Source organism: Desmodus rotundus, chromosome 1, assembly GCF_022682495.2.
Source record: "Desmodus rotundus isolate HL8 chromosome 1, HLdesRot8A.1, whole genome shotgun sequence".
In the NCBI taxonomy this organism is placed as follows: domain Eukaryota; kingdom Metazoa; phylum Chordata; class Mammalia; order Chiroptera; family Phyllostomidae; genus Desmodus; species Desmodus rotundus.
The window spans coordinates 283,582-310,876 of record NC_071387.1 but is presented as its reverse complement, the minus strand read 5'-3'; the positions used below and the strand labels follow the sequence as shown (position 1 = coordinate 310,876).

Here is a 27,295-nt window from a genome sequence, read left to right as displayed (position 1 = left end):
TGGGGGAGGAGCAGTGAGGGGGAGGAGCCGGTTGGAGGAGGAGCAGAGGGGCCGGTGGGGGAGGAGCAGTGAGGGGGAGGAGCCGGTTGGAGGAGGAGCAGAGGGGCCGGTGGGGGAGGAGCAGTGAGGGGGAGGAGCCGGTTGGAGGAGGAGCAGAGGGGCCGGTGGGGGAGGAGCAGTGAGGGGGAGGAGCCGGTTGGAGGAGGAGCAGAGGGGCCGGTGGGGGAGGAGCAGTGAGGGGGAGGAGCCGGTTGGAGGAGGAGCAGAGGGGCTGGTGGGGGAGGAGCAGTGGGCCCCAGGAGGCAGGGAGACGGTCCGGACAGGCTCCTGCTCAGTTGATTGACCTCTGCCTCCTTGATGTTCCCCACAGGCGTCGTCTGGAGTCTGTGGTGCTGTGGTGCCAGGGTGCCAGGGGTGCCGGGAGGGCAGGCTGAGGTCCCTGTGTGTCACTTCTTCTCCTTCCTGTCCTGCAGATGTTGAACCTCTTTGTGGCTGTGATCATGGACAATTTTGAGTACCTTACGCGGGACTCTTCCATCCTAGGGCCTCACCACCTGGACGAGTTCATCAGGGTCTGGGCCGAGTACGACCCCGCTGCATGGTGAGTGAGGAGCCCTGCTCCACAGGTCTTGGGGCCCAGGGTCCCCGCTCCCTGGGGGATAGGGCTCTGTCTCCATCTGAGATGGTGCTCTCCTTCTCACTCTCCCTGCACTTGTAGAAGCTCCCCACACTCAGAAATCCTCTTTGAACCCTCAGCTGAGACCTTAGGATGTTACTTAGGGGTCACAAAACACTTTTGGGGCATTTGTGAGGCTCAGGGCCCTTACTGGGTGGCCCATCGCATAAGGGGTCGTGGAGACAGCAGGGGACCCTCTCCTAGGCCACCTTGTCCCTCCGGGAGCTCGGAGGCCTCCATGGGCCCCAGGGCGTTGTTCCAGCGGGCGCAGGCGCTCTGCCCTCTCTCTCTGGGGCAGGAGCCAATGTGCCCCTCTGTGTCTGCAGTTCAGGCTGCAAGTAGTGGGCGCTTGGTGAGCTTTTACTGAGATGTGATGAGCTGCCAGGGAGGGCGCTGTGTGTGTTTTGGTGTGGTAGAAAGACTGTGTCTGTCGCGTGAGTGAGGGGCTTCGTTTCCAGGAGGAGCAAGGGTCTCATGAAGATGGTTTGGGGTTAGAAGCTGGTTTGAGATCGTGTTTCCTGGGAGAGTCCCGCACACCCATGGCGCACTCACGTGTGACTCCCCGCCCACCTGTGTGTGCATCCTCACTCATTCACCTGTGTCTTCATTCGTTCACGCCTCAGGAAAGTGGTGGAGTGAAGGCAGGGAGGGGCCGGGAGACTGGGCTCCCAGGTACGGACAGGCCCGCACACGTGTCCTGCCCTGTCCTCTTGGGGCCCCTGTGTGGCCGAGGCCTGAGGCAGGGGCTCACGCCCCTGTGGTGAGCGAGCACCGGGGCTGTACCCGCCTTCCTCTGGGTGGAAGCTCCACACGTAGACGGTGCTCCTGACTCCCAGCCCCCAGGCCCCACACCCCCTCATCAGCCAAGCTCCCTGAAGGTGCCAAGTGAGGCCCTCTTCCTTCAGCCCTGTCCTGGAGGCCCCGGCAGTGCCTCGGGGTGTTTCCCATTGTGGTGAAAACCCTTCGGCTCTCATCCAGTGGGACACAGGCACTGCCTCGAGCCACGTTTCGTGGTGCAAGAGGGCGAGTCCGTGGATCAGAGAGGCCTGTTCTCCTGACTGAGGGGCCGTCACAGGTTCTCTGGTCAGGAAGCCACGTGGGGTCGGAGGGCAGGGTGGCTGCACCCAGGTCCGGCACCTCTCGGACACAGGCTGCCCAGACTGCAGTGCCAGCAGGAGACTCACCCCAACATGGCCATAGGGACACTGTTGTTTCCAGGCATGTTTCCTCTGGAGGAGGCTGTGTTGCAGAAACAGATTGTTTGGGGTGGGACTTGGGCTAACAGGCAAAGGCAGGTCAGTGTAGGCCTGCAGGGCGGAGGGCACTTCCAGGTCGGTGTGAACAGCAAGCCAGGGACCCCCTGGCAGCGCAGGTGGAACAGAGCAGGATGCCCAGGAAGCGACCCCGGCCAGAATGGCTGGCGCTCATGCACAGAACTCCCCTGTGCAAGGCTGGGGCCTTGGGAGGGCATGGCCGTCAGGGACAGGGACAAGGAAGTGCCAGTGGGGGAGCTAGCAGCCCAGCGGAAGCCCCAGCACAGAGTGGCCCACCAGCACCCCACAGGACCCACGGTCCACCCAAAGCAGAGGTTCGAACACCTTGCCGTTCCCACGGGGCTGGGGCTAGAAACACAGGTGGCTTCAGATGCCAGGAGGGAAGGCCCAGCAGAGGCCTCGGAGCAGAACCGATGGTGCTTGGAGGCTCACTGGCCTCTGTGACAGCTGCCAGGGTGCGGTCCCCTTCAGCTCCCAGGGAACCACTCTGCTGGGTCCTTCTTGGGGAGATTCTGAAACAGCAGCAGGACTCTGTGGAGTTTCTGTGTGTGTTTCCACCTGTGTGGCTGTGTGAATGTGCACACAACTGCACACGTGTGCACGTGTGTAGCTGCATGTGCGTGTGTGCGCTGCGTGTGAGTGCCTATGTGTTAGTGTGCCATGTGCACACATGCATGCATGCTGGGGGAGAGGAGAAGGCTCGGAGCCCCTGCTTTCTGTCCCCACCCCACCCCTGCTGTTGCGCCCCAGCTTTGTGCTGAGTGTGGACTCGAAGGGGCATCCCAGCCGTGCCCTCCTGAGCTGCAGCAGCTCATCCTGACGCACGTCCACTTGTGCAGGGAGCATGATGAGCATCTGGTGCACTGGGGCCCGGTGTCCATGGGGTCTCTGGAGAGAGGAGCCAGCTTGCGAGGCCGGGGTGTGTCTGAGGAGGGTGAGTCAGAGTGGGTGGGGTCTGACCCCAAGTGACAGCGGCAGGATGGTGGATAGGTGGACGGAGCCCCAGAGCTGCAGGTGCAGGTGATGGAAGCTGAGCGAGTCTGGCTAAAGGGAGAGACTGTAGCAAACGGTGGCTGGAGGTGAGAGAGGCCTTGAAAGTGGGTGAAACAAGCAGCTTTGACCTTGTTTTGTAGACCATGGGGACAGCGTTTGAGTCCGAGCGACAGTGTCAGGCCCACAGTTTTGATGTGGTACCTGAGGGGTTTGGTGGCAGCAGAGAGATGAGGCCAGAACTGGAGGAGACAGGGGCGAGGCCAGAGTGGGACCTGCTCTTTCCACCCTGGTTCCAGAAGTGAGGTCTCATGTTAGGAGCTAATCCGACTGAGAGGACATGGTGCAGGGAATAGAAGCCAACCTTGGGGCGTGGGGATCCTTTGCAGGACCCCAGGTTCCAGGGGAGGGCTCTGGCTCAGGGAGGCAGGGACTGTCTGGAGAGCCCCCTGGGTTCTAGAGAGCTTACTGCCAGGGGGCCCGTGAGCACCGCCAGGTGGTTTTGTGTGTGCAGAGCTCACAGACTGCTCCTGGCCCTGCTCCGGGGGCACCCCGCCCCGGCCCCCACCCCCCTGGCTCCCCCTGCCCCGGGCCCCACCAGGGAGCTGCCTGTCCAGCACCCAGCAGGTCAGGCGGGCGGCGGGTCGGGCAACTGAGCCTCGGTTGCGTAACCTGTAACGTTTCCTTTCCAGTTGCCGGATTCATTATAAGGATATGTACAGTTTGTTGCGTTGTATTGCGCCACCCGTTGGCTTAGGGAAGAAGTGCCCTCGTAGGTTGGCCTACAAGGTTTGCAACTTCAGAGCCTCCATCTGACATACTCCTCCCTGCCCGAAGCCAACACAGCACACACTCCCTGCCTGGTTTGGGGGTGAGGACACCGCACCTCTGTCCTCCCGCCCCACCCCACCCCGCCCCGCACTACAACTCCTGGACGCTTTGGTCCCCGGCTAACCTCCCTGACCCTCCAACTGGTGGGGACAGACAGCCTGCAACGCTGCGTGCACAGCGCTTTCGGGCTGGGCAGTGAGCTCCACCGCTGGCTGCTGGGTGGAGAGCCAGGTCTCGCCCAGCTACCCCCACCCCACCCTCCAGCTCTCGAGGGTGGGCTGATGGTCAGAGAAACTGGAGGCCCAGGGTCCAGAGGAGAGGCCATGGACACGAGCAGACCAGTAGCTGCTGCCCCTCTGGGTCCAAAGAGCACAACAACCCTGGGGTGTCTGGTCCCTGGGGGTGCAGAGGACGGAGAGGGCCCTCCTGCCTCCCCTCTGGACTGACCTGCAGGCTGAGTCTGGGAGCCCTGGGCAGAGGGCCAGGCCCAGTGGCCAGAACATGACTGTGTCTCACACAAGTCCTATAGGCGGGTCCCATGGGTGGTGGTGAGGCCTCAGGCCTGTCTCCCTGGGGAAGAGATGGTTACTGGCCACCAGACACTCTGCCGAATCTGGAGCCGTAGCCGCGTGCTGGTCCCCGCCCTACCCCTGGCGCAGTGTGAGGAGGGGGCAGGGGTTGCTGCCCCCACCCCGTGCCCACCCGCAGCCCCCATGTCCTGCCCAGCCCTGCCCTGGGCTGGCTTCGGGCGTCTCTGGGCTTGGAGCAGGGCCTGCCTTGTCCAGCGTGTCTGGAGCCCCGGGGCTCCCTGCGGTACAGCGCAGCTCCGCTCTAGCTCTCCTGCTTGTTTCAGACTCTCCTCCGTTTTTAGCCTGCTGGCTCACTTGGAAGCAACCCGAGCGCTAAGGGGAGCTGGGTGTCCACAGCGGCTCTGGGCCAGCCTCTGGTCCTGCAGCCCTGCCGACCTGCTCCCTGCTCGGGAAGCGGCTCTTCTCTGATTCGGTGCACCCGTGGTTTCTGAAAGCGTGAAGCCGACGTTGACAACCCAAAGGCGTCCCGATGCAGCCCTTCCTCACCCCTCCATGCTCATTAGCTTGATGCCACCTGCCCACTTGGTGCAGGGCTGGAGTGCAGGGGGTGGGGGCAGGAGGGACCGAGTGGAGCAGAGAGGCCCTCCTTTTGCGACCATACTTCTGACATTCACTCCGACACCGGTTAATGGATCTGTTTTCTTTTCTGCTTCCTCCCGCCCCCCACCCCCTCCCGTGGACCCTCTGCCTCTGCCTCCCTGGGCCGGGCCTCCAGTGGGCGCATCACGTACAGTGACATGTTTGAGATGCTGAAACACATGTCCCCGCCCCTGGGGCTGGGAAAGAAATGCCCTGCACGAGTGGCGTACAAGGTAGACCCTGACCCTGCTCCCCAGAGGCTGTCTGTGCTGGGGCTGGTCTCCCATCTCCTGTTGGGGCTTGTCCGTCTGTCTGTCTGCCACTCTGCTGTCTCACTGTTTGTTTTCTCTGCCCCAGCCATCTCCGCTTCCTTCCCAGACAGAAGGACACAGATACCACAGTGGTGTCTCTGCACCGGCCCCTTGGCCCCAGGGTGGCCCAAGGGTAGCCCCGGGAGCCCTGAGAGGCTCAGGGAGACAGAGACAGATTTGTCCCCTGCCCTCGCTCCCTCCCTGTCCTTCCTGGAATGAGAGCGCAGGCCGGCCTGTGTGGCAGAGTCTTCTGTTCTGGGCACAGTCCCATCCTTGGGCCTCCCTGGAGAGAGGGGTCTGCTGTGGGAAAGCCACCCAGCCACATACCTGCAGGTGTCCCAGGCCTGGCGGCCGCAGCCTCAAAAAAAAACAAGCATGTGAAGGGCCTTGTGGGCCCACGGTGGCCTTAAGGGGAAGAAGGTCGAGGAGAGGCATCCTACAAAGGTCACTACAGAGGGAGCAGCCTCAGGCCCAGGTGGCCCTGTGATGCCCCCCTCTCCACCCCCATCACTGCGGATGCAGCTGGCTGAGCTGCAGGAAGGGGGTAAACTGAGGGACCCCTTCAGGTTCCCCTCCTCACATGGCCCCAACCCCGAGCCTGCTCCCACCCGCCCATGCATCCTGTCACCCCCTGGTACCCTGCAGCACCCACCCCCCAAAAGCCCTCCCACAGCCCTGTGCCCCCAGCAAATGACCAGCATGTGTCTGGAGCCTTCCTGCTATCTCCCTCTCTCTGAGTGAGCTTCCCACCAGAGCTTCTGTCTGTCTGGTGCTGTCCACGCTCCCTGTCTCTGAGCTCTGCTTCTGTCCTGTCTGCCGCCTGGCCCAGCACAGCCTTTGGGGGCGGAGTGGGTGCCTCTGGTGTCTCCCTCAGCTCCCCTGCCTGGCATGAGCATCTGGCTTCCTGGAGGCCCTGCATGCAACACCACAGCCTTGTCCCCAAGAAGGAGAGCTCTGTCCACACCAATACCAGGGTCAGGGGGGACACAGGGCCCATGGTGGCCTTGGAGCCCCACCCCAGCTATGCTGGCCAACTTCAAAGTTCTGAGCATGAAGAGACCAGGGTGGAGGGGCGGACGGGCTCAGCGAGCTGGGGAGGGGCAGGAGATGCACAGGCGCTGTAGCCAAGAGGGTATAGACCCAGTGCGCGGAGGCCTATCTGTATGGGCTTCGGTTCTCTGCTGCTCGCTGAGATTCCAGGCCCTCTGGGGGAAGGTGCCCTGGACAGAACCCTCCTCTCTTGGAAATCTCCTGCTTTGCTCCTCTGTGGTTCTGTGACCCCTGAGTCCCCTGGAGAGGACCTCCCCTGCCTCTCCCACTGCCATCCAGCGACTTTGCAGGGACGCCATGCTCCAGGAAGCCGTGCTTCCTGGTGTGCACCACGCAGGCACCATGTGAGGTCCTGGGACTGTGATCGGATGTCCAGGTGGGCCTTTGCCAGCATTCAGGACAGGGTCTGGGTTTGTGTCTGCAGGCACGTGCTCCATCAGGCTGAAGATTAAATTGGGCCAGGATGCTGGGCAGTGCTGGGGCAGAGGGTCAGCAGACACAGGGAGGGCCCTGTGCCCCCATCTCTAGCTCCCACTCTGTGGAAGGGTCCAGAGGATGCTGGGAAAGGACAGGTGGGATGTGGTGCCCCTTAGTGCTCGGGATGTTGTAGACACACCTGTGCCCCTGTGCCTCCTGGAGAGTATGTAAGTCCTCCAAGCCTCGGGCCCTGTATGTGGCACAGACCCAAGTGCTCTGTGCTTGGAGACTGAGGAGGGGAAAGGGGACTTCGCACCTGCAGGGGCACTGCCCCCAGCTGGTCAGAGGACTTGTATTCCTGTAGAACCGCCCGAGCCTGTCCCTGCTGAACCACCCCCACCCCCACCCCCACAGCTGGCTGGGCCCAAGGCCCATGCAGTCCCAGCGCTTCCGGGTCTGCCCACCTGGACCTGGTCTCTCTTCCAGGCCCCCTGGCTGGCTGGTGAGAGCAGAGCCTTCTTAGGGCTGAGGGATGCTGCCCAGGCTGCGCTCTCGACCACCCACCCCCCCTTGTCTGGGCTCCAGGCTGTGGCTGGAAGGGATGGGGTTGGCAGCGGAGTAAGGACAGGAATCTCCCCTCCTGTCTGTGGGTTGTCCCAGAGCACAGCAGCCTTAGTCAGCAGCCCAGATCCCTGCGCCCAGGCATGGCAGTGCGCCTCCACCCTGCCATGGCCAGAGGGTGGGGAGGTCCTCAGCTGAGGAAACCTGTTTTTTAGAGCTGGCCGGCCCCAGGGTGTGAGTCCTTACCTGGACCTGTGCTTTTCTGCAGCCAGTAGAGCCCTCAGCTCAGCTCAGGGGAGGGAGGAGTCAGGGGTGAGTGGTAATGCTGGCAAAACGCCCCTCTATCCGACCTTTCTGTCCCAGGCACCTGCAGGAGTCACCTCCAGGGGCCTCCAGCACTGAATGGCCCTGTGGTGGGGCTCCCAGGAGGCCTGGTCTTGACCTGTCCTCCTTGTCCCCAGCGCCTGGTTCGCATGAACATGCCCATTTCCAACGAGGACATGACTGTCCACTTCACATCCACGCTGATGGCCCTCATCCGGACCGCACTGGACATCAAACTGGCTCCAGGTGAGCACAGTCGCCTTGGGGCAGGGGAGCTGAGGCAGGGCCCTTCAGAGCCGCCCCCCAAGGTGGGGGGCAGGGAGGGGTATGGGGGCACCTCTGGCCGGGGCACTGGCTTTGTTCCCTGATAACCGCCCTGCACGCCAGCTCTGCAGCACGCACTCCCTTTTTGTGCAAGACACTGAGGGGCAATGAAATGAAATGGCCGGTCCAGATCGCCCAGGCCACTGCCAATTGCAGCTGGAGTGCAACCCGGCCCCGCGCCTGTGGCCCACACCACTCCCGCCTGCCCCCCATCAGGCCCAGGTCAACGTCAGGCCCTCTCCTGAGCTTGTGCCAAGTGGAAGAGAGAACGAAGCTCTAGCGCGTGCTCCCCACCCTCACCCTTGTGTGATGACAGTTTCCCCTTCACACAGAACATTGGAGTCACCAGAGGGGGGCCTGCACCACCCCTGTCCCCCACACTCCCTCCTCCCTGCACTTGTACCCTTGAGCTCGGCTGACTCCTGTGACGGGTGAGTCCAGGCCAGTCTCTGCCTTGCACATGAGGTCCTGTCCCCATCATCTGCTCTGCGTCTTGCCTTGTCACCTTTCTGTCTGCACTGCATTGTCTGTATTGGTACATGAACGAGCTATTATGTCTCCCATCTTTAAAAATTCTTCTCTTCCCATCTATCGACTTCCCTACTTGTCTTCCTTCCTTCATAGCGAACTGCTCCTTGAGAGGCTGGTGTGTGTTGTCTCTGGTCTCTCTGTCCCAGTCGGCAGCCGGCTGTCACCACAGCACCGCACGACTGCTCTCGTTAAGCACCCCTTGACCTCCGCCATCTCAGCCTTCACCACACAGACCTGTCTGCAGCATCTTCTCAGCTCTCACTCCCTCTTCTCTGACCCCCTTTGTGGCTCTTCTGGTTCAGCTGGTTCCCCAGTCTCTGACGGCTGTCTCTGTCGTTTCCATCTATTCCCGTGGCTCTGAGCTCTGTGAATTCCAGTTTGCTCTCCCCATTCCGTGTGGCTAGTTCAGGCCACCTCCTGAACTCCCGGTCTCTGCATCCCAGGTTGTGTACCCTCTGCTCTTGGAGGCCTGATAAGTTTCCAAAGCTCACTTGCTCGAACTTGAGCTCCAGAGAGTCCTCGTGGTCTTCCCGGCCCCTCAGTGCAAACTGTTCTTCCAGGGGCTCTAGACGAAAATGTTGGCCATGTCTTCTCTTTTGTTTTTTACCTCATTTCTGACCAATATCTGACCTCTTATCACTTCTTCTGATTCTACCTTCAAAGTACATCCAGAATATGTTCACTTTTCTGCCTTCTCCTATGGCACCTCCTGGTCCAGGCTGCCGTCCGCCAGCCTCTGCTGGGCTGCGGCGCTCTTGCCCCCTCAGCCCTCCTACAATTTGACAGCCAGAACCATCAAGTGAAAAATCAAGCTCATAAAATTGACAGACCTCTATCTAGATGGATAAAAACAGAGAGGATATGAAAACAACATTAAGAGTGAAAGAGGCAACATCGCTGCAGGCCCCGCCGGCACTGAGTGGGTGGAATGCTACGAACGACGAGATGTCAAAGCCTGGAACTCGAAGGAAATAGGAAAACTCCTTGACACAAACTATCAAGCTTATTCAAGAATAGGTGACCTAAAATATAAGGACCTGAGTGGTACTATATTTATTAAATTAATTTCATAGTTAAAAACCTTCCAACAAAGAAAATCCCAGGCCCAGTTAGTTCCCTCAGTGAAGTCTGCCAAACATTCATTTAAGGAGGAAATACTGCCAATTCCATACAAACTCTTCCAGAAAGAAGAAAAACAGGTGTTTCTCAACTTATTTTACAAGGCCAGCATTATTTCTGCAATCAAAACAACAAAGACATTAGGTCTGTCCAGAAAGAACCCAGCCACGTACTGTGAAAAGTAGAGACAGTTACTGAAGACACAAGGAACACCACGCATGGGACGATGACGCCTCAGTCCCCTTCCAAGTAGGCACCTTGAGACCTCACACAGCTCTCCCAATGGCCACCAGCTGCCCCATCGTATTTTCCTGAATCTCATCAATGATCTGAAATCTCTTCCCTTTCAAAGGTAATTTCAGTTTGGGGAAAAGGCTGAAGTTGCAGGTGCCAAATCTGGGCTGTAGTGGGGCTGAGTCACCTGGGTGATTTGATGTTTTGCCAAAAAACTCCTCATGAGATGTGATGCATGAGCGGAAGCTGCCAATCACCAGTTGCCCATAGCTGTGGCCTTCTGAATCATCCAAATAGTTCCTGCAGAGGAATGTTCAAGCTTAACTCAAAATTTGGTACAGATTCGTTGCTCTACTTACTCAGTCATTTTGAATGTGACAGCCACACAGTACACGTGCTCACTCAGCAGCGTCTACCGCCCCCGCTGACTAGTACAGTGAAGTCGTCATTGTTCGCACATGCTCATAGTCCACTCTCCTTGGCTGCCAGGTTACACCGGTGTCACACAAACTGTTCTCGTTATATTAACAATGGCTGGACTCTTTCCAGACAGACCTTGTAGGGAAAAAATCGCAGACCAACATTTCTCATGAACACAGATACAAAAACCTTTAACATAATTGTAGCAAACTGAGTCCAGCTGCACACACGCACATTATAAAATAGTACTTGACAAAAGCAGGGTTCGTCCCAGGAATGCAAGCTTGTTTTCAATGTGAAAACCGATGAATACGATGTAATCCATCAGAAAATAAAAAACTATATGATCATCTCAATTGATGCAGAAAAAGCATTTGACAAAACTAAACAAACATGGTTTTAATAACTTTATACAAACTGGAAATTCAAGGAAATCCTCTCATTCTGCTAAAGGGTACCGGTGAAAACCCTACAGCTAATGGCGTACTTAACAGAGAATGACTGACTCCTTTTCTTCCGAGGTCAAGAGCACAGCAAGGATGTCTGCTGTCGCCATGTCTGTCCAGCATCGCACTTGAGGTCCTAGCCATTGTAACAAGCCAAGAAAAAGAAATGAGGTGTAGCTATCGGGAAGGAAAAAGTAAAACTCTCTATTCACAATTGACATGATTATCTATGAGGAAAATCCCACAAAGTCTAATGAAACGTTAATAAAACTGAGGCAGCTGCAAGCCAAGGAATCCCAAGGATTTGTGGGAACCACCAGAAGCTAAGAAGAGACCAGGCTCTTCATGCTCCCTCATTGGAGGGAGCACAGCTCTGCTGAGACCTTCACTTTGAGCTTATGGTCTCCAGAACTGAGACAAGTTTTTATTGTTTTAAGCCATAAAAATGTTACTAAAACTAGTCTGTGAGTATAGCAAGGTCACAGGATATCAGGTAACAATTGATATTGGAACAAAATTCCATTAAAATCACACCCAAAACATGAAATCTCCCTTATTGCAGGAAACTTTAAAAAATATGTATATTTGTATGCTGCAAATTTAAAAACATTGACTAAAGGCATCGAAGACCTGAACAAATCAAGCTGGATGTTGTGCTCATGCATCAGGAGACTCGGTATCGTTAGGGTGTCAATTCTTCTGTTACTGATCAGTAGAATTAATGTTATCCCAGTCAAAATGAAAACAGGCTTTCTGGGTAGAAATTATAAACCAAATCTAAAAGGTATGTAGAAAAGCAGAAGAACTTGAGCAACAGAAACAATTTTGAAAAGAACGAAGTTGGAAAACCCACCTGCCTGAGCCAGAGACTTTTATAAAGCTGCACTGAGGGAGACGTGCAGTGCTGGGGATGAGACGGGGTGGGGGAGGGGGGCAGCAGCGGCTCCAGGAAGGGGCTCACCCTTACAGAGTCAGCTGGTTTGCAGTGATGTTGCAAAGACACTTAATGGAGAAAAGACAATTTTTTAAAACAGATGGTGCTAGAGAAATTCAGACAGTTATGTGCCAACTACTTTTTTAAGCCTGGACGTTCACTGTCTTCCTCAGCTTGGGTGGCCGTAACGAAATACCAGCACTGGGCGGCTTAAACACAAAAACTCGTTTCTCATAGTCTGGAGGCTGGAGGCCAAGATCAGGATTCCGGGAGGGCAGGTTTCCTTCCGGGCCTTCTGGCCTGTGCCCGACTGCCTTCCCAGGCTCCACCCCCACGTGGCCTTTCCTCTCAGAGCACATGGCGAGTGTGCACACTCTTTCCTCCTGAGGACACCAGCCCTGTGGGCCAGGTCCCCGCCCCTAGGACCTCAATTCACCTTAATTCCCTCCTCCTCGGCCCAAACACAGTCACACGGGGGGGGGGGGGGGGGGGGGTCAATGCTTGAACATGTGAAGGGGATACCATTCAGTTTGTAGCATGTCCCTTTCACCTTTGACAAAAATCACCTGGGTTCATAGACCTGGACCATAGACATCCACATAAAATCACAAACCCCCCAAAGAAAACAGGAGGAAAATCCTGGCAGTTTTGAGTTTCGCAAAGATTATTTTAAGATACAAAAAGCATGAGCCATATAAGAAAAAATTGATAAATTGAACTTCTTCAAAATTAAAAACTTGCTTCTCAGAAGATATTTAACAAAATAAAATGGCAGGCCAAAGACTCAGAGAAAATATCTGTGAAAAGCACAGTGATATAGGAATGGTTTCCAGCAATAAGAAGATAAACAACCCAATAAACAGGCAAATGACTTTAACAGACACATCACCAGAGAAGATGCGTGGAGGCCGGTGAAGACATGCGGAGGTACTCGGCGTCAGCAGTCATCAGAGCGATAAACGGTGGGTGAAGGGGAAGCATCTGCACGGAAGCCCGGATGTGAAGGGCTGTCGCTTCAGTCATGATTGCCCCACACTGCAAACACCGCAGATGTCTGTCAAGTGAGCGGACCCGTTGTGTGTGGTCTGTCTGTGCCGGGAGCTAGCGCTCAGTGGCACACAGGGACGGACTGCTGGCACGTCCCATGACATGGGCACCTCACATATATCCTGCCGAGTGAAGGAAGTCGGAGCCCGAAGCCGAAACGTGTGGGATGTCATTGGTGCGATGCCCTGCAGAAGGCAACGTGACGGACACGGGAAGCTCACCAGTGATGGCCGAGGGCCAGTGGAGGGTCTGAGGGACGTGGGCAGTGGTGCCGTGTCGCACGACGTGGTTGTGGTGGTGGGTGCTGCACCACATGTGTTCCCAGGAATCTGTGGGGTGGGATGACTGAGAAGGGGAGTCTTCCTGCACGCAGAGGAAGCCTCAATGAGCCCGATGCCAGGAGAAGGTCGACAGGCGCATTCCATTCCCTGCCTTTTGTCTCTGCGTCCGCGCTGCGTCTCCTGCTCTGACGCTGGCCGCCTGGCCCCCGTGGCGATAGTAGAGCTGGTTCCTCTGCTTTCAGGGTCTTACAAACACGTGCCACCTGCTCGTGGGGCCTCTCCCAACCACCCTGCCCCAAACTGCGGCCTCCTGACAGTTGTCCTCCCTACCCCTTGGCTGTACCTCTCCCCACCACACCGAACTGTGAAGGTGTCCCTCCCGCCCTGTGGGCCACAGTCAGGTTCCTTCCGGGGCGGCTCCTTTGGTTTTGTTCTGTCACCGGTAACAGTCCCTGATGTGGGGTGGGTGCTCCATGTGCCTTAGTGAGTGGATAGGTGAGTGTGTGGACATTACCATGCCCCTCCCCAGTCCCAGTGCCCCCTTCTCCCACCCCACGCACCAGACACCAGTCCCAGCAGGGGCAGCTCTGACCGGCCTCCACGGCCCCACCTCCCCTACGTCATGTCTCCCCTGCCTGCCCAGCTCTGCCTGTTTCCCAAGGGGACTACAGGGGGGCACTTACACCCCTCTTCCACTCCCACCCTGCCCTGCCCCAGCCGGCACGAAGCAGCACCAGTGTGATGCAGAATTGAGGAAGGAGATTTCCTCCGTGTGGGCCAACCTGCCCCAGAAGACCCTGGACTTACTGGTGCCACCCCATAAACGTAAGTGAGGGCAACAGTCTCCCTTTCACTTCCCACCCGGAGGCAGGGCAGGGCGGCCTGGGCAGAGTGATGTCCAGTGGCCTTGGAGAAGTGGGCTCACCTTCTCAAGAGTCTAGACTCGGTTTCTACCTGCAGGGAAAACTGGTCTTTAAAGTCAGCACCCAGGAGTCACGGGAGAAGGTGGCGTGGCGTGCGCTGTGGAGCAAAGTCACCCAAACTCTCGGTGTGGGGAATTGACTTCACACAACCCAGAGAAAAGACAAGGGGGCCCCCAACAGTCAGAGTTGCCAAAAACGATGTGGTGCTAAAGATAAACTCTGACTGCCCTTGGTTGGGAGGAGACTTGCTGGAGCGGGGCTGGTGGGGCGTGGGTTAGTGTGCTCCAGGTGGGGCGTGGCCAGGTCTGGAGGCTCTGCTGGGGGTCCGGCGATGAGTCCCTTTGACCGAAACACACGCTCCTGCCTGAGTGTGTCCACTAGTCCTCTGGGGGGCTTGTTTCCTCCCCCCACTATGCCCCACGTTTTCTGTGGCTTCTCTGTTCCTGTCTCCTCCAAGCTCGGACCTCTGTCTTCTCCCCCTTGCCTGCTCTTCCCTCCAGCTGACGAGATGACGGTTGGGAAAGTCTACGCAGCGCTGATGATATTCGACTTCTACAAGCAGAACAAGACCAGCAGAGACCAAATTCACCAGGCTCCAGGAGGCCTGTCCCAGGTACCAGCCGGGACCTCCAGGAAATCACTGGGACTCTGGCACCCTCCCAGCGCCTGAGCACAGTGGGAGCCACCCCCTGCTCCGGAAAGCGCAGCGGGAAAAGGAAGAGAGGCTCTTTCAGCCACCTCTCTGGCCCCAAAGTCAGGAACCTTGTCTAGCCTTTATGAGTCCCTGGAGCTGGCTGCTGGTGGCTTTGAGCAGCCCCTGACTCAGGGTGCTCACGTGCAGGGGCAGCGGGTAAGAGGGCTGAGGATGGGCCCGCGGCAGCACCGAGGTCGTGAGTGGTGGAAGAAACGCCGCAAAGGGCATGTGCGGAGATCGTTCTGGGAGGTGCAAGGAGAGCTCAAGCCCCCTGGGCCCAGGCAGGGACCAAAGAGATCCCGACTGATGGCCCAGGGTCTCCATTTGTTCCACTTGTGGCGCTGACTGGGGTGATTTGGGGTCCTTCGTCTGATGTCACTCTCCGAAGGTGACGCCTTCCCCACACAGCCAATGACCAGCCATGGGCTGTCTAGCAAGTGGTCTGGTGTTTGGAGCTTCCGGGACCTTTGCCCACGTGGGGAAGGGAAGCGTCTGGCGCCCATGACAGCCCTCCACTCCCCACCTGCCACTGAATACCCACCCCCAAAACCTCCTCAGAATTCTGCTGCCCGGAGCTCCCGTGGCCTCTGTCAGGCAATTCGAGGTGGCACTAAGAGGAACCCCTTTTGCTGTGGTGATCACATCGAGTCCCCTACTTCGTAGGCAGGGAAGCTGAAGCTCCGGGAAGTGAAGTGGCTTTCCTGAAGTCACTTACAGACTGTGCTGGGAGCAGGTTGCAGAGGCCCTGTGGGGCAGAGGAGTCGCCCCAGCCCTCAGAGCACTGCTTCTCCCTGCACCCCTTCTGCAGATGGGCCCTGTGTCCCTGTTTCACCCTCTGAAGGCCACCCTGGAGCAGACGCAGCCGGCTGTGCTCCGAGGAGCCCGGGTTTTCCTTCAGCAGAAGAGCTCAGCCTCGCTCAGCAACGGCGGAGCCGTGTGAGTTCTGGGTGGGGGCTGTGAGTCCCGGGCAGCACAGGGCTGACAGTGTGGAGGAAAGCTAAGCTCCTGGTTTCTCTACCTCCCCACTCTGAGGGGCTCCCCTGGGCAGCACTCAGGACAGGGGGTCCTCAGGGCCCGTCACAGCTCTTGGGACTGGCCCTGTGCTCGCCTCCAGCTAGGTGTTCGTGTGAGTCCACTGCAAGCTAGTCCAGATGCGGCAGTTTTTGTGGTGAACTTTGAACTATGCCCCCTGGCATCAGACAGGTGCCTTTGACAGCTTTGAGAACTGTGATTAGACACCTCCCGGTCCTGGCTGTCACCTCCCACCACGAGTGCCCGGGTCATTGTCTGGCAAGGGGCTGGGCCTCCCCTTCCGCACTGGACCTGGCCGCCTGCAGACTGCTAAGAAATTACTTGTTTCCACCTCGGGTCCTCACCCCGTTCTGTCGATGGCCTGTCAGCGCTCTGATCTCCCTGCCTCCTTTGAGATGCTTCTCTCTCTCACATCTCCATTCTGCTATTGAATTCTGAAGCAACTGTGTTCCCCAGACAGACTGGCAAGATGCCCTGTGTCACGCAACTCTCGCCACAATGGTGCTGGGTAAAGAACCCCCAGACCAAGCGATGCGATGAGACAGCCTCAGTTCGTGCGCGGCAGACAGCCGCGAGGTGGCTGCGAGCGGCCAGCCTGGGCTCCGCGTGAGGGCAGGGCCCTTCCAGCCAGGGCCCGGGCCAGTGGAGGCCCCCTGTCTGCAAGTACCCCACTGGCCCAGGCAGGGACGTGAGCTGTGTCTGACCCTGCCAGGGCTGAGTGGGGCCTGACCCCCAGCCTGCTGTTCTCAAGGGGGCAAGGCTGGCGCAGCAGGTACAGAGAGGGCTCCGGGTTCTTCTTGCGTTTTACATTCTTCTTTCAAGTGGTGTTTTGGTTCGTGGACAGTGAGCCCGGCAGTTTCAGCCGAGTAACAGACTGCTGCAGCTCTGTGGCCCATCGCTTCTTTCAGTTTCAGGGCCAGCCTGGCCGTGTCTGGGGCTAGGCCTGGGCCGGCTCCTTTGGGGCTGCCCAGCCCACAGCAGCTGATTTTCGCATCTGGGTTCTGGGCTCATCCTTGTGGGGAGGGCCCGAGAGGAAGGCTAGGGCAGAGGTATCCAGGCCTCTCCATGGGCCCCATCCTCCAGGCCTGAAGTTGCGGGGTGGGGGCGACACTGCAGGGGAAGCCCCCACAGAACCCTGAGGGAACCCTACCAGAACTGGGAGCGGTCCCCTAAGAACCGCTGTTCTCAGTAGCGCAGACTCTGGGGAGTGTGGGTGCACAGGACCGCAGGCTGCAGGGGAGGCTGGCAACTCCGGGGAGAGGAGGAAACCCCAGGGACAGCAGTGTGGCTGTCAGGGTAGCCAGCGGAGGCCATCAGGTCCACCTCTGGACTCAGTGTGACGGTGCCACGTGGCCGGGGCGATGGGAGGCATGAGCAGTGCTTCACCAGGCACGAGCCAGCAGAATCCAGGCAGTTTTGATGCCACTTGGGAGACGTGATCAGAAAGACAGACACTGAAGGGGGAGGAGCCAGCAGGTGCCATGTGTGTGCCATGGAAGGCCCCCCAAGGGGTGGCCCTGGAGTCCCGATATGAGGGGGATCAGGGAGGTCGGAGGAGCCGACGAGCCTGGAGGTGAGGACGCGGAGCCTCTGGAGGGTGTGTGGCCGCTGTGGGCGGGATGTCTCGGCTGCTTTGCGTTCCGCACGCTGCACACACATGGGCCTGTCCCTGCCCCGCTGCACACAGGAGCCCCAGCACTGGCTCCACACCCCTCCCTGTGCACCTGCTCAGAAGCACCTGCACATGAGGGGGTGCAGTTTCCTGGCAAATGGAGCCCGGTCCTGGATGAACATTTTGTGCTGCTCAGACCTCAGAGCCGACAGAGCAAAGCCTCTCTTCTCCACAGGCAAACCCACGAGAGCGGCATGAAAGAGTCTGTTTCCTGGGGCACCACCCAGAGGGCCCAGGAGGTGCCCTATGAGGCGAGGACCCCCCTGGAGCGTGGCCACTCCACAGAGATCCCCGTGATGCAGTCGGGAAGACCAGTGAGGAGGCCCCCGGGGCAGGGGGTGGGCATGAGACAGGAGGGGATGAGGGTGGAGGAGACCAGATGGATTAGGGGAGGGGCTAGGAAGAAGGTGAGGCTGGGATCCATGGTGGGTGTGACTTGGTGGGACCACTGTACCCCCAGGCTGTGGACGTCCAGACGCAGAGCCTGGCCCTGAGGGGCCCTGACGGGGAGCCCCAACCTGGGCTGGAGAGCCAGGGTCGAGCCGCCTCCATGCCCCGTCTGGCAGCAGGGACACAGGTGGGTGGTCTGGGAGTTCGGATGATGGAGGTGAGGTGGGGAGGGATGAGGAGACCTGGCCTGGAGTCTCCTCAGCTTTGCAGCTGTCTGGACACTACCAACCCCGTCGGGCACCCCCAGAAGGCAGTGCTGGTCTCTAGAGCCCCCTACCTAGCTGTGGCGCACGAAGCCTGCATCCTTGACCCAGCCTTTCCTCCCTCCCTCCCCAGTCCCCTCCTACCCTATAAAATGCCCTGGTGCCTCCCACCTCCCACCACCCTTTCCCTTTGTGTCTTTGAGCCCACCCTCCCGGCTCTGGGGGTGGCCTGGCTCGTCTTTCTCTGGATACTAGAGGCGACGCCCCTCCAGCCCCTGCTCCTTGTGGGCCCTTTGTTGGCGGAGCAGGAGGCCCTGGCAGGGGCTGGACGCCGGGTTTCCTGGGCTGAGCCCCTCTCATAAGGACACAGGGAGGGGTCTGCAGACCTGAGGCCATGTCAGGGGGCACTGCTGCTGGACCCTCAGGGTCGGTGGCTGCGTGCAGTTCTCAGAGAGCCCTGCCAAGCTCTCCCTCTCGTGGTTTCTGATTTCCATACAGTTAATCTGTTCTTGATTCTAGTAACATCACTCTTGCTCCCTCGGTGGCTCTGTCCTTTCCAGTGTCCATGTTCTCCTGTCTGTTCCCACTGCCCCCAAGGGTTCCTCTAGGCACCACCTGGCTGGGGAGGCAGGACACCTCCAGGCACAGCGCCCTGTGCAGATGCTCTGGCACACAGGGTGGTCTCAGGTGGGGTGGGGCGGGGCAGGTAGGCACCCAGCGAACCCTGGGGGCCGGTCCTCCCAAGGGGCTGTTTTGCTGTGTGCCCCGCCGGGAGCCTCCCCAGGCCTCTCTCAGGGTGGGCACTCCCCTGTCCCCATGCAGCCGGCCTCGGACGCCAGCCCCATGAAGCGCTCCATCTCCACACTGGCACCCCAGCGCTCCCACGTGGCTCCTCTCGGCCATGGCCCCCTGGGCCGTGCACCCACTGGCCAGGCTGCCACCCACCACCACCATCGCTGCCACCGCCGCAGGGACCGGAAGCAGAAGTCCCTGGAGAAGGGGCCCAGCCTGTCAGCGGATGCTGATGGAGGTGCGTGTGAGGGTCCTCGAGTGGCAGTGGCCTGAGCTTGGGGTGTGACAGCTTGAGGGGGGCAGGACCCTCAGATTTCTGTGCCTCACAACCCCCCTAACAGCCCTGAGCACAGGCATGTGTCCCAGCTCTGGCCACCAGGCAGGATTGCCCACCCCAGCCCCTCCCCTGGGACCCTCTGCTGGCCTGGGTACTGGGTCTGGGGTGAGGGCATCTGCCCCCTGCCTGGCTCAGTGGGCGATTTCTCCTCTCCCTGGACCAGCACCCAGCAGCACTGCGGGGCCAGGGCCGCCCCCTGGAGACGCACCTGTGGGTGGCCGGCGGGAGCGCAGGCAAGAACGGGGCCGGTCCCAGGAGCGCAGGCAGCCCTCCTCCTCCTCCTCAGAGAAGCAGCGCTTCTACTCCTGTGACCGCTTTGGGGGCCGGGAGCCCCTGCAGCACAGGCCCTCCCTCAGCAGCCACCCCACGTCGCCCACGGCCGGGCCGGAGCCAGGACCCCCAAGACAGGTTTGCCCAGGCAGCCGAGGCTGCTTCTCCCCTCAACACCTGGCCTGGTGCCCCTTCAGTCCCTGTTCCCAGGTCCAAGTCCGAGCCCCTCCCCACCTGACTTCTTCCCCTCTGGCTTTTCTACTCCTTCCCACCCGACCTGGACAGACTGGCCTTTGTCCCCTCCCCGCACCTGCCATTCCCCAACCAGCAACTGGAGCCTAGCCACACCTCTGCCTCCCTGCACCCGCCCCCCCCCCCCCCCCCAGCCTGTCCCTGCCAGGTGGCTCACTGCACCTGCTGTGTCCCCTTTTCCTTTAGGGTGGTGGGTCAGTGAATGGGAGCCCCCTGCTGTCCACATCTGGTGCTAGTACTCCTGGCCGCGGCGGGCGGAGGCAGCTCCCCCAGACCCCGCTGACACCGCGCCCCAGCATCACCTACAAGACAGCCAATTCCTCGCCCGTGCATTTCGCTGGGGCTCAGACCAGCCTGCCTGCCTTCTCCCCTGGCCGGCTGAGCCGAGGCCTTTCTGAACACAATGCCCTGCTCCAGAGAGACCCCCTCAGCCAGCCCCTGGTCCCCAGCTCTCGGATTGGCTCCGACCCTTACCTGGGGCAGCGCCTGGACAGTGAGGCCACTTCCCACCCTCAGCCTGAGGATGTGCTCACCTTTGAGGAGGCTGTGGCCACCAACTCAGGCCGCTCCTCCCGGACTTCCTATGTGTCCTCCCTGACCTCCCAGTCCCACCCCCTGCGCCGCGTGCCCAACGGCTACCACTGCACTCTAGGCCTCAGCTCGGGCAGCCGTGCGCGGCACAGCTACCACCACCCCGACCAAGACCACTGGTGCTAGGCGCACCGCGGCCCCTTCGCCACATACCCGCCAGTGGGCCTCGTTCCCGTGGATGAGTTTTATCATCTATGCTGGGCTCCTGGGACGCTCGGGGAAACTGAGGCAGCAGCAGCTCCTCTCCTGTTTTCCACTGGGTGGACTCACGCCCTTGTGTCACGGTCTATGGCTCTCTGTCCCCTCATGCTCCCTTTCTGGGTCACTTATCATGGACCCCACACAAGGTGTGTGTGCTGAGCAGGGCCGTGCGAGTCCAAACCGTTGGGGATGGACCCCGGCACCTGGGGAGCTGCGTGGGCCCTGGAGGAGGTCTGGCCTCGAGGCGCGGCCTTTCTTACTGCGTGTGGTGTGAAGCGGCAGCAGCGAGACCTCAGTGCCAAGGCGACAACAGAGCAGCAGCCACGGGGCCCGCCTGTGGTGCCACAGGTCTCATCTGCGTCCTGAGGACACGCATCCTGCATGGTTCTTTGAATCTTAAACAACAAGTGGACTCAGTATGTCCAACGCTCTGTCCTCCCCAGACACCGTCCATCCTGCAAGGGACCAAATCTGGGAAACTCGGTTTTGGTTTTTAATCGCAACCTCTGTTGCTCTTTTGTCAATTCTGTATACTCAACCTAGAAAAACAGAGACCAGCTACCGGGGACGGAGATGTCGGCATGACTGCAAGAGTTCAGACCCGTGGGAAGATCTCCGCTCCTCGCGATGTTCTGTGACTGGCGTGAGGAGACTTGCTTCTGTCCAGTCCAGATGGTCCTCCTCCCCCCTGACCTCTGGCTCCCGCTGCTCTTGACCAAGTGCCTGACCTCCAAGCCCTCTGGTGCCAGGCTCCTGGGGGCGGTGACGTGCGGCTGTGTGAACCCTGCTTGGGTGTGTGGTTGCTGTTCTACACGGCAACCTGGCAACCAAGTAGAAAGCTGCCGTCAGCCGAGAGCACACAGCCCACATCCAGCGGACGGAGTGGCTGGCGGTGAGGGAACTTTTCCCTTTCCCAGCTCCCTCTGACATGGAAGGTTTCCGGAAAGTGCCGAGAAGTGGGTGCTGTGTGGGGCGTTTACAGTCTGGTCCACACTGACCCTCAGGGATGGACGCCTGCCCAGCAGAACCTGTGGTGGTGAATGTGTCTTTTCACACCAGATGGGAGAGAGGGGGGGCACGTTGGAGTAGGGGCTGGACGGGGCTCCTTGGGCAGGAGGGCCAACTGAACTGAGCTCAGAACTTGGAGAAAGTGACCCAAGAAGGAGAACCTTGGCTCCAGCAGCCGCACAGGGGCAGGTGGAGCTCCACTCCGACTCTGACGCAGGCAGGAAGAGCAAAATCCAGCTGCTGGCCACTCTCTGAAGGAAAGACCGTAGTGGAACATGAAGCCTGAGAGACTAAGAGTTTAGACAGCAGATTCCAGTGTGGCCTCCGTGTTTTGAAATGTCAACGATATTTGCTGCGTCGTGTGTGTCCCCACTGCCTTGTACCCACGATTCACCGTGAAGAAACGGTGTGTGGTGTGTGTGTGTGTGTCTGTATGTGGAGGTGTCACGGTGAGTGGATGCTGTCCCCCCATAGGGCTATGCAACAAAAGACACACATTTACTAGAAATAAAACACAAGACCGCCACCTGTTCTGGGGTTTCAGCACGATTGTGACCAAACCATTTTATAGTTTCCTTACTGGAAGGCACAATCCTGAAACTGTCAGGTAACCGAGTACTTTGCTCCGATCCAATACAGCTGAAGCGGAGCCTGGACTGTGCGTGGGAGCACTGCGACCTGTCGCAAAGCAGAGGAATTCTCTGGTCCCCCAGCCCGTTATTTTGAGTGTGCTCCTTCTGTGCAGAGCCACAGCTGCTGCCTCTAGACATTGGAAGGGTGAAAAGTGCAGGGCGTGGGGGCTGACACTGTGTGTCTCGTTTTCCTGACTTAGGGTTTCGTCTCTCTGCACCGTCTCTTTTCAGCCTCACGTTCCCCCACAACCTCAGTGAGCTGCCAAACTTGGAATGCGTCAACCACTTGTCTGCACTGGAACCCTTTAAGCAGTGGCCGTAGTTTGAACCAGTTGCGTGCGCATGTAAAATTTATACATATATACAGTATGCAAGTATGTGCATGATAATGTATATCTTCGTACTTTTTGATACAATGTAATCATTTGTTAATTTTTAATTATATTTGATATAAATCAAAAGTTTGTTGCAAAACTTTATATTTAAGAACAGTGTTAAAAAAAAAAACAGAAGTCCCAACCACGCAACACAACTGGGACTCACTTTTAACAAAGTTCTGTGATTGACTAGTTTGCTGCTTGAGTGATATTTATCAACCCAACTTTGGATTCTGCTATTGTTTCTACATTGACATTTTGTATGAAGCAAAGTCCTTGAATTAAAATAAAACTTAGCAAAAAACGAAAACACAAAACCCCACCAAGCTGCTGGGTGTGTGTGTGAGGGGTGCAGGAGCCGGAGGACAGTGAGTCCCAGGACCGAGGCGTCTCTGTGGGCGCACGGGCAGCCGTGTGTGGTGAGGAGGGTGCAGAAGGAATGAGAACTTGGCGGCACCACGACCAGGCTGAGAATCGGGGTGACTACCGGGTTGATGGAGGCAGGAGGAGCCTAGATAAGGCCTCGTGGAGAGTTAGGAGTGCATGGGGAGGGTGGGTTGAACCATTTAGTTCCAGAACCTTTGCTGCACGGGGAACCCCTACCACTCAGCTGTCACCGCTCTTTCCCCTGCGCTGAGCCCCTGGCAACCGCTGTGTGGACCTGCCCTTCCTGGATGTACACTGTGTGTCTGTCTGTGACCGGCTCCTCCCATCTGCAGCCATCTAGTGGGCAGCCAGTGAGTAACACCTGAGTGTAAGCCATCATAAAAAGTTACTATTCTCTGCTGCCATCTCTGGTACAACCTGTAAACACACCTGAGCAGAGTTCAGGAGGAAAAGCTCTCATCTGCTGCCATCTAGCGTTGAACTTCAGAACACCACCTGAGTGCTGGCCACCAAGGATACCACCTCACTTGCCAACTACTGGGCTAATCTGGAATACCTGCCCCTCCATATAGGGAGGCTGCAGTAACACCCCCCACCTCCCCTACGCTTGCTGGGGACCAAACATAGGGGGCCCACACCTCCTGAGGGTATAGTTTTCTTGGAGAGTCCCAACGGTGTTGCCTTGCCAGCTAGATAGCTGGTTACACGTGGAGACTGGGGCCCTGAAACCAGTTCCCAGTGAGTTGGTGACCCAGGACCCAAGCAGCCATCGCCCTGCCCACCAAAGACCCTCGGCAACGGGCTGCGGTTCCCCCAAGACGAGCTGGGGCCAGGGCTGACGTAACACGGTGTGTGTCCATGGTGTGTGACAGGACATCCTGACACGCAGGTGTGCTGCAGAACGATGGCAGTGAGGCCTGGGCACCTCTGTCACCTCCTGCCATCACTGTTTCCCTGTGGTGACAGCCATGAACATCTACTTCCTTAGTGACCTTCCAGGGAGCTCCCAGGGTTGTCAACTACAGTCACCACACAGAAGTCACCTCTAACTGTGCGTCTGTCCCTGTGATCACCCTCCCCCTGCCCCGCCCCCAGCAACCCCGTCCCCTCTCTGTCCCTGTGGGCCTGTGTTTTCAGCTTCCACAGGTGAGTGAGGTCGGGGTCAAGCAGTACACGTGTTCCTCTGGCTCATCTCACTTAGCACACCGCTGTCGAGGGCCGTCCCTGGCCATCCGCACTGCTGCAAACGGCAGGGTTTCCTCCAGAACTGCGCCACCTCACAACCACACACACAGCGCACACCCCGTGTCCACTCCTCCGCCGCGGGGACGGGGCTGTGTCTGCACCTTGGCTGCTGTGGAGGACGCTGCGGCGAGGCCGGGGGTGCAGGCATGTCTCTGAGGGAGTGACATGTGTGCCTCTTGGGAGGGCCCATCAGGTCACCTGGACGACCTGGGAGAACCCCCCTCACTGCCTTTGCCCTGAAAGCCACACATGCACAGGCTCTGGGCGTTGGGGCCAGGACACTGCAGGAGGGCGCTGCTCTGGGACCACCGTCCATGGGAGGCCGCCCGGCAGCCAGCGTCTCTGACATCTGGCTGAGAAACCACAGCGCAGCCTTGTCTTCCCAAATGGGGGAGTCTGTTTACTCGGGTTCACCCCTCCCCTCGGGGCTGCCTCCACGTCCAGGCTGTTCCCAGGTGAGCCCGGGTCCGCCGTCCCCACCGCCCACCTCCGCTGGGCTCCCCTCAGTGACTGTGGACCCCTGGGACTGCAGCTGCTTACAGAAGAGAACAAACGCCCGCTTCCCTCGAGGCTGTGCGGCCTGAGCCCGTCCTCAGGTCCCTGTTTCCTCCTCTTTCAGAGAAAGAAGAGATTCTGCAGCAGTTCAGCCCTGGAGCTGGGGTTTCAGGGACCCCTCCACACTCGTCCCGTGTCCGTGGTGAATTACGAAGGACGCGAGCGAGGACGGGGCTCTGAGCCGAGCCCCACGAGGAGCCTGGGGGCTGGGTCCCGCTCACCTCTCCCCACTCCCTGGCCTCCCATCGCCACCTTCTCCCCGCCCTTCTTCACCGAGCGCCTCCGAGACTCTGAGTCCGGCGCTGCTTTGCGGGAGGACAGGGTCAATGACACAGAGTGAGGATGAGGCAGGTGGACGCCTGTGTTCCTGCGATGCTGGCATCAGTGGAGGGTGCCTGTGTCACCAGGATTGTGACAGACGGTGCGGAGGGTGTGGCTGTCGCGGGGGTTCTGCGCGGCCTCCCGAAGGCAGGACTGTGCCCTTCTAGCGGACGGGCTGGTCTGCCGCCTCCATTTGTTGGTGCTCACAGCAGCACGTTCTAAGTGTATCCTCAGACGCAGTGACTCCAGCAGCCGGGGCTTTGTGAGTAGGAGTGAGCGACTCCTATTCTCAGGCTGCTTTGGGGCTATTAGTCTCCAGGTTCCCCGCGTGCTTCTCAGCGGAATCTCCTGAGTCACGAACGGTGACGGGGGTCCGGGAGGAGCTGTGCCATAAGGGGCCCGTGGGCTGCTCTCCTGGCTCGTTCCCTGTGGACTTTCCGCGCACCATCCAGGCCGTGTGGTTAGCTCTGGAAATGCTGTCTGCGGAACCTGGCGGGCACAGGCGATCCCTGGCTGCTGCGGACAGAGCCTTGTCTCCTGGTAACTCTCTGGAGAGGCCCTGCTGTGGGCAAAGCCATGTGCCTTCCCCCGCCTTTGCCAACTCAACGGAGGGTCTAAACAAAGCAGAACCCGAACCAATGAGCAGCTGAGCCTGGAGACGAGGGGAGACCCCGGAGGAGCCACAGCTGAACCCCAGCCCCAAACCATATGCTCCACATCACCGGGCAGTCGCAGTGGCCACAGCTGGGCGCCTGCCAGCGAGTCCCTGGGCTGTGGAGCTGGGTCGCAGATGTGAGCGTCACTGCTGGAGTCGGGGTGGTCGGCGATGTCCTGGCCTGGCCGGAGCCCTCGGCGCCGTTCGGTAGAACGTGGTGAAGCGAGGCGGACGGAAGTTCACGCCCAGTCAGCTCCCTGGCACTGAACTGGCCGTGCGATCGGACATCCGCGGTCCCAGGGCACAGACCTGGGGCCGAAGCGGGCTGTGACGAAGGGGCCGCTCCCACCGCCCCTTGGCGGAGAACTTGCTCCTGTAACGCCGTGTTGGGCGCCCTTGGGCAGCCGTCCGCACCTCTCCGGGTCCGGCGAGTGCGCCCGCCCGGTCCGGCCCCAGGCCAGAGCGAACGCGCTCTGCGCTCTCGGAAGAGGCGACCCCCAGGGCCACTGTCCGGAGCGCGAGGCCCCGGGTTCTCCGAATGAAGGCGGTGCCCACTGTCTGCTGCGGCCTGAGCCCCGCGCTGTGCGGGAGCTCTGCCCTTTGGGGCGCGGGGGACGGGAGGAGCGCGCTGGCGGTTCCCGGGGAGGGAGAAATCTCGGCCCGGACGCACAGGAAGGTTACGGAACCGGCTCCAGCGGCGCGGAACCGGGACCCGGAGCATGTTCCCCACGCGCCGCGGGAGCAGGTGCGCCGGCCCGGGGGCCCGGAAGACGGTGAGGTCAGAGGGTCGCGGAAGAACTGTTCGTGGGCCCCTCTGCCTTCCCGCCAGGTCCTTCCAGGCCCTTCCAGACGCGCGGTTTCCCACGAGGCACTGAGATCCGCGCACGTCGGTGTCCGTGCCGCGTGGGCGCTGCCGGCGAGTTAAAGGAACGCAGACCCGGGTGAGAGGGGCGCGCGGGTCGGGTCTCGGCGGGAGCCTCCCGAGAGAAGCGGGTTCGCTGAAACTGAGTGGAAACGAAGCCGAGACCAGCGGCTCCTGGCGCAGCCCCCGCGCAGCCCCTGCCCCTCCGCGGTGAGAAACAGCAGGTAAGGGGCGTGGAGAGCCCGCGGGGGGCCCAGCGAGAAGACGCCAGAAGGCAGGTGTGCGGTGGACGGGCGACCACCGGCTGCTCCTCCCCGGGGCCTTTTCATCTGAAATCTGAGTGGAAAAAGTTATAAACAAAGTTAACATCCCCTCGCACAGAGCTTACTGTTCAGTCGCTTCTCAGCCACGTTGGGGACCTTCTGGGGGTGGCGTCCTGCGGCGCGACTCGGGGCGCGCCCCGGTGACTCCGGCCGCTGCCTCCCGTGTGGTTCGGTGCTGGGAGCGAAGACCCGCCTCCGCCCCGGCAGCCCCGTCCCCGCGGGCGCGCGTCCCGAAGCGGGGAGGGCGGCTGGGCGGGTCCCCGGTGCTCGGCTCCCTCCGCGAGGCTGCGGCGCCGACCGGGCAGGGACGCCTCCTCTCGGGGGCTGATGCCGAGAACCCCCCGAGGCTGGGTTTGTAAAAAGCGCGCGCGCCCCCGCCTTGACTTCGGCGCGTTTGTGGGGGTCGTCTGCGGCGGTGGTCTCCAACGACGGAGCGCCGGTTGCGCTCCCCGGAGGCAGCAAGTGGCCAGCGGCCCTTTTCTCATCGTTTGGCGCTTCGTGAAGTTTTTACACGGAGCGTCTGTTCCTCGTGTCACCTGAAAACCAGCGCTGAGGAGGGGGTTCGGGGGAACAC

General features: G+C 59.6%; 1 protein-coding gene across 7 annotated transcripts in view; it reads left to right on the top strand.

The window, feature by feature from the left end:
- The window catches only part of CACNA1B (calcium voltage-gated channel subunit alpha1 B), a 126,857-nt gene extending 104,182 nt beyond the window's left edge, over positions 1 to 22,675 (top strand). For 6 of the 7 annotated variants that reach the window (XM_053918422.1, XM_053918416.1, XM_053918431.1 and 3 more), the window contains 11 exons: positions 474 to 601; positions 5,077 to 5,173; positions 7,741 to 7,849; positions 13,657 to 13,764; positions 14,363 to 14,475; positions 15,365 to 15,492; positions 17,436 to 17,574; positions 17,721 to 17,837; positions 18,736 to 18,943; positions 19,206 to 19,450; positions 19,751 to 22,675. In XM_053918422.1, the coding sequence (XP_053774397.1) occupies positions 474 to 601; positions 5,077 to 5,173; positions 7,741 to 7,849; positions 13,657 to 13,764; positions 14,363 to 14,475; positions 15,365 to 15,492; positions 17,436 to 17,574; positions 17,721 to 17,837; positions 18,736 to 18,943; positions 19,206 to 19,450; positions 19,751 to 20,281 (1,923 nt within the window). In that variant the 3' untranslated portion in view covers positions 20,282 to 22,675. The remainder of the gene's footprint in view (positions 1 to 473; positions 602 to 5,076; positions 5,174 to 7,740; positions 7,850 to 13,656; positions 13,765 to 14,362; positions 14,476 to 15,364; positions 15,493 to 17,435; positions 17,575 to 17,720; positions 17,838 to 18,735; positions 18,944 to 19,205; positions 19,451 to 19,750) is intronic. The other variant, XM_053918418.2, reaches the window with a different exon arrangement.
- Positions 22,676 to 27,295: the final 4,620 nt, after the last annotated feature.